General features: G+C 42.5%; 1 protein-coding gene and 1 long non-coding RNA gene across 7 annotated transcripts in view; one reads left to right on the top strand and one right to left on the bottom strand.

The window, feature by feature from the left end:
* Positions 1-8,569, bottom strand: part of Pigg (phosphatidylinositol glycan anchor biosynthesis class G) — a 41,495-nt gene extending 32,926 nt beyond the window's left edge. For 5 of the 6 annotated variants that reach the window (XR_004109430.1, XR_004109431.1, XM_031337242.1 and 2 more), the window contains exons 1-5: positions 7,917-8,189; positions 6,851-7,056; positions 4,328-4,537; positions 2,420-2,608; positions 1,457-1,598 (exon numbers count right to left, since the gene is read on the bottom strand). Coding sequence is in view for 4 of the 6 variants with exons in the window: in XM_031337242.1 (XP_031193102.1) it covers positions 1,457-1,598; positions 2,420-2,608; positions 4,328-4,537; positions 6,851-7,056; positions 7,917-8,070 (901 nt within the window). In the remaining 2 variants the exon portion in view is untranslated. Of the gene's footprint in view, positions 1-1,456; positions 1,599-2,419; positions 2,609-4,327; positions 4,538-6,850; positions 7,057-7,916; positions 8,190-8,378 lie in introns of those variants that run through there. The other variant, XM_031337243.1, reaches the window with a different exon arrangement.
* On the top strand, positions 8,252-10,050 carry LOC116068091. The gene is made up of 2 exons (XR_004109432.1): positions 8,252-8,472; positions 9,766-10,050. It is a non-coding gene; the product is annotated as an uncharacterized LOC116068091 (long non-coding RNA).
* The last annotated feature ends 349 nt before the right edge of the window (positions 10,051-10,399 follow it).

The raw sequence follows: 10,399 nt of genomic DNA, 5'->3' as shown, positions 1-10,399 counted from the left end.
CCCATCACCTTAATCTTTTATAAACTCTTTCATGACTTGCATACTCCAAAATGTGTCTATTGCCTTTTCTCTTTAAATTCTGACATTAAACTAAGCATGCTCAGGAATGTACTCTTATGTGTAGGTTCCCTACCTAAATCCCTGCTTCTGTCCAAGAGAGCATTGCTTTGGAAATGACTCTCTACACTTTCATGTCCTGGCTGTACTTATTTTGGCTTTGCGTTCGCCAAGATGCTAACCCAATGCATTAGGTCACAGGACCAGAACCAGAGAGTATCCACAGGCTCCAGTTGTGCTTCAGAAATAACTATGGTAGCCACTGTGTGCATGGTTTAGTCTTATACAGGCAGAAGAGCATGTAGCTGTGAGAGAGATAAGCCAGGCCAGATAAATCAGGTACAGTGAAAGAGAGGATTATGTTTGCCTGAGAAATAGGGCCTTAGTTAGTCCATGGCTCTCTCTGAATCCCTTGCTCTGGCTATCAACATAGGGTTTTAAATAGTGAGTGTACTGGCTGGTTTTATGTGTCAACTTGACACAGGCTGGAGTTATCACAGAAGGGAGCTTCAGTTAGGGAAGTGCCTCCATGAGATCCAGCTATGGGGCATTTTCTCAATTAGTGATTAAGGGGGTAGGGCCCATTGTGGGTGGTGCCATCCCTGGGCTGGAAGTCTTGAGTTCAATAAGAGAGCAGGCTGAGCAAGCCAGGGGAAGCAAGCCAGCAAGGAACATCTCTCCATGGCCTCTGCATCAGCTCCTGCTTCCTGACATGCGTGAGTTCCAGTCCTGACTTCCTCTGGTGATCAACAGCAATATGGAAGTAAGCTAAATAAACCCTTTCCTCCCCAACTTGCTTCTTGGTCATGATGTTTGTGCAGGAATAGAAACCCTGACTAAGACAGTGAGCATTTTAAAAATTTTTAAATATTAGCTGCTGGCAACTTTTCATTAAAAAAAATTTAAGTTGGGCAGAAAGGGCACATGCCTTTCATCCCAGTACTCAGGAAGCAGAGGCAGTGGCAGGCAGATTTCTGTGAGTTTGAGGCCAGCCTGGTCTATGGAGGGAGTTCCAGGACAGCCAGGACTTTGTGTATGTGTGTATGTATATGGGCACATGCATTCCATCCAGGTCAGAGGACAACTTGAGAGAGTGATTTCTCTCCTTCCACCGGGGGTTCCAGAGATGGAATTCAAGTAGTCATACTTGGCCATAAGTGCCCCTACCCACTGGGCTACTTCACCAATCCAAGGCAAGTTTTGAGTAGTTCCATACCTATCTAGTAATATTTCTGCAACAGAATTCTTACAGAAAAGTATTTATAATTTTGAGAATCAGGGCAAAGAATATAAATTATAAGTCCTGACTGCCCATTACCCCGTCAACTTTTATCTTACATTGTTTGTGATTACTTATACTAGATTATAGTTTAAAATGTTAATCATTCCTAATTCTCACCAGGTTTCCTTTCAAATGCAGAGCTGATTAGGAGCAGAGGTGTGCTCACTTCCTCTGTGGAAGAGGCCCCATGGCTCCCAGTCTCAGACATTCCATGGTCACCACAGAGAACCAGCAAACTGGGTAAGAGAGTCTCTCTGTCCTGTAAGGTAAAGAGGAACCTGTCAGCACAAGAACATATATGGTCCTGCAAAGGAAACAACTGCAGAGCTTCACTTTAGCTCTCTTCCAGTGAAGTTATAGTCCTATCAAAGGGTCAGAATGAATCATGTTACAGGTGCATTTGACAGGCGAATCAAGAGCAGTGCATAGCTCAGAGTATGTAAGGGCTATGTTTATGACCACTAACAGCAGGGTATCTGTCATTTCCAAACTATGGACACGTGACTCCTCCTGCCTCAGTTTCCTGTCAAGAGAGAAACTAAAGGCAGTTTAAAGGTAACACATGGCATCCAGAGGGGGCACTAGACAGGTCATTGGGCTTCTCTGCCCAGAGCTGCAACCATTTGATCTTATCTGCTCCAGTGGTACTGGGCAGGATCTTGACCCTAAATGCTTTGTACCTGACACACATCCACACAAACATGTATCTGTCCCTCCCTCTCTTCAAGTCTCTAGTCACATGGAATACTTTTCCAGAAGATGGTCCTGAATATACTATTTAAAACCATAGTCCCCACCTCACTTCCCAAACAGGGGTGCTGGCTTCTACTGCCCATGTTTTCCCTGGATAGCAACTACTTTTTGGCACATTTATATTGTTTACTATATTTCTCATGTTTCTTTCCTGGCCAGAATGTAACTTTACCAACAGCAGCATCCTGGGAATGATGATGTGGAAGGTACCTATGGCAAAACCATGAATGCATGGGCATGGCACCTTCTCAGTCATTTCTATTTGTCTTAGGAAATGCTGGCCACATGGGATTCCATCATCATGCAATGCACCATGATAAGTCTTACTTTTGACAGCAGTGAAGTGTGAATCTTCATCAGCACACTGTCCATTTCGCTGAGCTTATGACCAATCAGGGGGCTGTTGGGCCCAGAAATGTGGCCAATGTGATCCAGCCCTAGATAGTGAAGGATTAACACATCCCAGTCTCCTCTTTTTAATACTTTGTCCAAATGTCTTGTGACATTCTTGTCTACCTTCAAAGGGAGGGAGGAAGCACATGTAAACAGTGTATCCAATTCTTCCTACATCATCAGGAATTAGTCTTAGGTAAGTCACGGAAATTGAAAAAAAAAATTAAAAAGCCCTAAAGTTATTACAAAATGAATATTAGTATTAAGCTAAGTTCTTATGCCTATTCTTTTTGATGTCTCTAACTTGTGAACAAACATACAGATAATTTAAATTAGCAAAGACCATTGCTAGTCTTAACTAAAGCTGAATAAGTAAACTAAACAAGTACCAAGAATAATAAAGGGTGAAATAAGGGGTGAATAAAGGGTGGAAGGCAGCCAACCAAGACAGTACAGTACAGTTAGGAATAAATAGCAGTCCTACATAAAGGCTGTTCATGGATAGAACAACATTTATAGCATCTCCTAATTCTGAAGCAAACAGCATGGCAATGTGAGCAGGTGAATAGCTCCTTTTTTTTCTTTTCTTTTTTTTTTTAAAGATTTATTTATTTATTTTATGTGCATGAGTACACTGTAGGTGTACAGATGGCCGTGAGTCATCATGCGGCTGCTGGAAATTAAACTCAGGACCTCTGCTTGCTCCGGCTCCACTTGCTCCAGCCTGGTTTGCTCCAGCATAATACACTGTAGCTGTCTTCAGACACTCCAGAAGAGGGCGTCAGATCTCATTATGGATGGTTGTGAGCCACCATGTGGTTGCTGGGATTTGAACTCAGGACCTTCGGAAGAGCAGTCAGTGCTCTTACCCGCTGAGCCATCTCTCCAGCCCCTGTGAATAGCTCCTAATAAAGTCAGCACCCTGCTCAGGCCCGAGTCTTCAGTGAGCCCTCTTTCTTCCCACTAAAATATGTACCACAAAAAAAAAAAAAAAAGTATTTCCACCTGATATCACAGTGTGAAAACTTGTCATACTGCGCCTGCCCTGGTGAATTGTGGAAAGGGTTTACCACTCTAGGAAAGGTCCAATGAGACTACATATACTTAGAGACTGGCCCCAACCCCTAACCTGAACTGAGATTCTGATTGTAGTGCGACATAGATAATGCATGCCACAGGCTCAGCCTACACATACCCGTCTCACATATCACAGGTATGCACTGGACTCTTATAACTTTGTTTTGTTGCCTCCCTTTCTGCCCGTGAGTCCTCACTCATTCAATGACGTAGCTCCTCTGTTGTGACACCCTTCCTGATCTTCTGTGCCCTCAATGTCTGTCCAACTATTTTGTATTTTGGGGCCTACATACCTTGGTTCATTCTTCCACCGGGTTTATGCTACCATTTACAATTGATTACAGGAATGAATGATTTTATAATCATGCCATACCATTCCATAAATTAAAAAATACCACACAGGAAATAGGATTACTTTTAAGTGGCAGGATCAGACTCTACCTAAGGTATAATGCTTTTGTTTTTAAGAAACTGACTTCTGGCCAGGCAGTGGTGGCGCAAGCCTTTAATCCCAGCATTTGGGAGGCAGAGGCAGGCTGATTTCTGAGTTCAAGGACAGCCTGGTCTACAGAGTGAGTTCCAGGAGGCATGGAGGTGCATGGCTGTAATCCCAGCACTCTGGAGAAGGAACCATGAGTATAAAGAGTCAAGAGTGGCCTTTGCTGCATTTCAAGTTCTACCCTTACCTAGGCAGCATGAGCGTTTGGAGAGAGGAGGAGAGAAGGAGGGGGAGGAAGGGAGAGAGTGACAGAGACAGAGACAGACCTCGATATAATCTGACACAAAGAACGATGTTGTCCCATCATATTCCACAAAGTGCTTTGGGAATAACTTAACCCATGTTTCATCTCCATAAAAGATTATTCTTTTCCCAGCAGCTTTTGCCTGTCTTATCACATTGTCTTCTAGGAGCACAGGAGAATTGAGATTCCTGATGACATCAACAAAGCCAGGGAGACTTCCTGTCATCAATGCCTGTAGAGAGAAACATGTCAAGACTTAGAATACAGATCCAAAAGTGAAGCACAAAAGACAGGAAGATCAGTTGGGGGTCAAACAGGTGAGTACAGATCTACAGCAGGCCCTATTCTAGAGACTAGAATCAAAGCTAAGATGGCAAGCAGGCAGGGGAGGGGGGGAAGATCGGCACAGACTTTGGACCAACATATCAAACTCAATATTGAAGACTTGATTATTTAATGAACATGGTTCAGGGAATCCTTAGACTGGTAAGATAGTGAAGAAGATGACAATAATAGTTAGACACAGTGCCAGTCACAGAAGCTATGTCTTATTGACAAAGTTAATACTAATATATGTGTATAAACATGGATAACATGAACCTGTATATTCAGACCCTTTGTCAGGGTTTCATATAAGATTTAACCTGCCTTTTGTACAAGCAAGCTCATTAACAAGCAAACCTAACAATCCAGCAAATCTAATATCTTTCTCTAAGCTTTTTTTTTTTTTTTTTAAAGAAGAAACCCTGCTTCTCAAAGTGAACTGGGCCAAAAATGTTAGTGGAACATCAAACTACACCTACAATATTGCACTATATAATAGATGGTTGGTGTAAGATATCCTCCTATCTTTCTGATACAGAGTGGAGTCAATATTCTCCCAAACTTTTACCACAGACCCTACAAGCCACAGTAGCAGTAATGAATCTTCATGATTTGGAGTTATATCACCACCTAAAATATCAACATCCATAGGTGTGTAGTGAAAAGAACAGGAATCTTTGTAATGCCTACAGAATTCTGATAATAATTTTTCAGTGGGAATTAAATGCAAACTTCATTTTTAAGGTTCTAGGATTTAAATTTAGTGCTATACATATGCTAGACAGGTGCTCTAATGTTGAGTTTTATCACTAGCCAAAAATGTAAATTTAAGCCAGACAGTGATGGCGCACACCTTTAATCCTAGCACTTGGGAGGCAGAGGCGGGTAGATTTCTGAGTTCGAGGCCAGCCTGGTCTATAGAGTGAGTTCCAGGACAACCAGAGCTATACAGAGAAACCTTGTCTCGAAAAACCAAAAAAAATAAAAATAAAAAATAAAATAAAATAATAATAATAATTTGAAAACTTCTAGAGCCTTGAAAGACTGGTCAGTAGTTAAGAGCACTTGCCACTCTTGCACCTGGATTCAGTTCATGACAGCTCACAATCACCTGTAACTCCAGTCCAACGGATACAACACTCTTTTCTGCCTTCTGTGGTGCACCTACATGCATGCAGGCAAAACACTCATATACATAAAATGAAATAAATGTTTTATTTAATGCAGCCACAGATGTTCAGACACTCCTGGTCCTTTCTGCCAACACTCTCAACTCCTCCCAATAGTGCTCTCTTTCAGTCAGGCACTCATCACAATGGAACTACATGTTTCTTTGAATGCGTGTTTGTCCAATGCTTATACATCCATAGAGACTAAAAGCCCCATGAAAGCAGTTTCCCCTAAATGTAGATCCATTACAGTATCAACACTAGTAGTTGCTAGTAATTAGTCCTGGATCTACAGACAGGGCTTCTTTTTTTTTTAATTTATTTATCTTATTTATATGAGTATACTGTAGCTGTCTTTTAGACACATCAGATCACATTACAAATGGTTGTGAAGCCACCATGTGGTTGCTGGGAAGTGAACTCAGGACCTCTGGAAGAGCAGTCAGTGCTTGTAACCATTGAGCCATCTCTCCAGCCTTTTTTTTTTTTTTTTAATTTAGCCATGATTCTTAGGTAAAGTACCATGCACTTCAGAAGTACCCTTACCAGACTGAACAACTAATTATGTAGTAGAATAACAGCTCTTCTGACCAGTTCATAGTTGTTTGATCATTTTGTATAATATAATTTCAAAAAATAATTTAACTTGACCGAATTTGGTTTTTTGCACATACAATTAATAAACTAGACTGAATATCCCCAAAGCCTCCCTCAAGCCTGATAACTAAGGAACACAATAGCCCACCAAAGAGGAGGACTCTTGGACTATGGCGGCCTGGAAAACCTGGTTCTAAATCTTTTCTCCCTTCTATGAGGTATGAACTTCAGCTACTTAACAAGGGGTAAAAAGATTGTCTTATTATCGGATTCCTTCAGCATCCCACTGCCCAGCAACACTGACAACACTGAAATATTTTTCATGTTATTAAAATAGGGTCTCCAAGTATGTTAAATAATCGCTCTAAACTTTCAAAAGAGCCAGACCATGATTCATAAAATGTAACCAAGTTAAGTTTACCTTGATTCATAAAATGTAACCAAGTTAAGTTTACCTTGATTCGAGGCATAGTGACTGTGGGAGGCTTAGCCTCAGCCACAAAACTATGAGAGGCTCCTTTTTCTACCAGATGTGTTGTGTAAGGCATATACTTCACACCTTTCGACCCAAACACAAAATCATCTCTTAAAGCATCTATCAGCACAATAACCACTTTACTGAAGAGAGGTGGTGGCAGCTTGGTCCAGTTCGAACTGACTCCTAAAATTGTTTAGAAAAGGGGAAATTAAATTTTAAACTCTATTTAGTACTCCATTGCCTTCAATGTCTTTTTTGTTTGTTCTTCTAGCACACATCAAATCTATTTCAACCTGAAAGAAGGCCCATTTTTGGTAGCCAGTGTTGTGTTAATTTTCTAAGAAACCAAACAAGACAACTACAAAGGTTCCCTCAAGGATTGTAATCAGCCTGCAAGTGACTACCAAAAAGAGCATCTCCTGGCTAGGCTGGACAATATGTTAACAATGAGTAGGTATCCCAGGAATGTGTAGTGAACTACTCTTAGCGTGGTGAAGAGTCCAGGACAGGGACGCTTCTACCTAAGAGACATACAGTTGGGTCCTGTGCCGCCCTGAACTTGGCCTAAAACCTAGTCTTACAAACAGTGAACCTATGGGCTTACATGTCCATTGGCTGTGATTATGTGGACCTGTTTCACAGCAAGAGAGTCGTTATGTCTGCGTTGGTGAGGATACTAGGGTCCTAACGCAGAGAGGCCCTAACCAGTGAGAATCGGGAGGTCTTCTGGGGGAGAGCTGTAGAAAACTGGAGGAGGTCTGAAGAAATATCACCTGTTATGTCCTATGGGTCCAAAACTGGACACCTAAATTGGGAGTGATTGAAAGGATTATTAGGGAAAAGGGGTATGAATCACAGAATAGCTGCAAACAAGATGCAAAGCTGGAGTTACTCTGGGTTTACTCTGATTATCACATAGGTCGACACAGGGCTGCGAATGTCTCAAAGGTGTATTATACATAAACATTGCTAAAACAATACAAATTGTGTCTGTGGGGCAGAATGAAAGCCGGAACCACCGAGAAGGGGGCGGGGGGCTATACCTGCTACGGGTTCGGGCGCTGGGGTCTCTGCACCGTGCTCTGGTCTGGCAGAGGAACGAACAGGAGCTGGGAAGAATCCCCGAATAAATATCGCGACCCCGATCACTTCAATCGCTACGCAGCTGGCAGCGAAAGCCCCGGAGCCCAGCCGCATTCTGCCCAGCCGCTGGGCCGGACTGCCCGAAACCTAGTGTAACAGTGGGCGCCACAAACCCGCACCCAGAGCCCACACCCGGACAGTCAAGATCTGCCTCTCAGAGAGCCTCGCCAGCTCCAGCGCGCCGGAAATACGTCAGAGGTGGCGAGCACCGGCAGTCGCTCCTTGACGACGTGCCCGTGGACCTGCCCTGGGTTGATAATTCGGGAGTCCCTGCCTACTCCGGAGCTTAATGGTCTACCGGATCCCCTGCTGGTCCACTCAGGAGCCTCGCTTCCCCTGCCACCGAGAGTCCCCGCACCTACCCCAACCCGCTCAAGATTCCAAATTTCAGTGCCATGAGCCTTGCGCATCTGGGCTGCCCAGTGTCCGTGCGGTTTTTAGCAGCTGGTGTTTCTGGTGAGGCAGGTTTTCATGTGTATTATTAGTTCTTCCCACTTCTTCCTGGTATTATGGTCCCAGTTTTCTGACAGGTCGAGACTCGTTTCTGGGTGTGGGGCAAGCCTGCAGATTGAGCGATCCTGATGAGATTAGCAATAAGTGAGTGAGCTCCCCTTCTTTGGAAACCTGCCCTTCTCTGGAGGGAACCACTAAACCGTAGGGGTCACATGCCTTTTATAAAGGCAAGGTCTTTCCACTCTCGATGCAGGAATTTTCCTGCGCTCATGCAATGAGACAGAAGCCAGTTTTTTAACAGAGTTCATGCCTGCCTTGTCTTCCTTTGTGCATACTCATTCTCCTTGAGGACCTTGCTTCTGTAAGTCAAAAGACCCAGACCTCTTCCCACGTACCTGCTTATCTAGGAAGCCAGAAACAAGATGGACTTTAAGGTGTGTCTTCCAGACTTAAATATAAGAATCCTTTTACTGATTTTGCTGCAGTTATATGAATTCCTTAATATCTTGGATAGCAGCATTTATATTTGATTTGTAAGCTAAATTTTCATGTAGTTCATGGGTGGTTTTTTTCAGTACGTTTTTTAGTGTGTCATAATCACACAAACAATGTTTAGACACTTAAGTATTCTAGTGTTAATAATAGATAGAACAATTAAGCAAAAGAGAAAAAAAAAAAACAGAAAACACAAACAACTCTATTGTCCCGCTAGAGCACCAACTACAGTTTATATGTATTTCCCATTTGACATAAATATGAAGAAAAGTTCCTGAAAGAATGCCACCTTATACTTAACTTTCTGCAAGAATGAGTAGCTGATTAAAACTTCAAAGACTGTCCAGAGTTTGAAATGTTACATGTTGTCTTAGGGTTTCTATTATAAAACTCCATGACCAAAACATCTTTGGGAGCAAAAGGCTTATTTGGCTTAAATGTCCTGGTTCACAGTCTGTCTTAGTCAATGTTCTGTTGCTGTGAAGAGACACCACCATGACTGCAACTCTTATAAGAGAAAAAGACTTAATTGGCGCTGACTTACATTCAGAGGTTTAGTCTACTATTCTTGTCTCAGGTCCTTGGCTCTAGTTTGTGTCAAGTTGAGGAAAAAACAAAACAAACAAACAAACCAACCCAACCAGGACAATTGACCCTTGACAACTTAATATGCAAATACATAATTATTCAACTCTATTCCTTTATTGTTTATCCCTAATATCTCAAATAATACTAATATTACAATATGCAACATAAATAACTTTAAAACTCAGGGTTTTTTTTAACTTTTTTGTTTTTTAGATTTATTTACATATGTGAGTCCACTGTTACTCTCTTCAAACAGATCAGAAGAGGGTTGTGAGCCACCATGTGGGAATTGAACTCGGGACATCAGGAAGAGCAATCAGTGAGACATCTCTCAGCCCCAAACTCACAAAGTTTTAAAATTCTGTCTCTTAAAAATATCCACAGTCTCTCAACCGTGACTCCTGTAAAGTCAAAATTAAGTTATATACTTTCTTACTCCAAGAGGAAAAAAATCAGGAAACAGTCATAATAAAATGAGAAGAAATCCTAAGTCCGAAAGTATAACTCAATAACTTGACCTCATAGTCTTCTGGGCTCCATTTCAAAGTTCTGCCATTCATAGCACACAGCATGTACTGCAGACTCAGGCTGACTCTACACCTGCTTCTGTTCTTGGTGGTTGTCTCATGGTACTAGTTCCCCTCTCCCTCCCCCTCTCCCTTCACTCACTCCCTCTTCTTCTCTCCACCTCTTCCCCTATCACCCTCCCCTGAACCAGGCGTTCTGTGGTTCTCTGGTCCATCTGGAAACAGTTCTCAGAAGGGAAGCCCATGCAGGGCAGGTACTCCAGTTCCCAGGTCTTGCCTGCTACTGTGGCACAGCCAGGGCTAGTGGCAAGGGCAGCAGT

The sequence above is a fragment of the Mastomys coucha genome, unplaced genomic scaffold, assembly GCF_008632895.1.
Source record: "Mastomys coucha isolate ucsf_1 unplaced genomic scaffold, UCSF_Mcou_1 pScaffold22, whole genome shotgun sequence".
Classification (NCBI taxonomy): Eukaryota; Metazoa; Chordata; class Mammalia; order Rodentia; family Muridae; genus Mastomys; species Mastomys coucha.
This window is presented reverse-complemented; position numbering and strand designations above follow the sequence as displayed.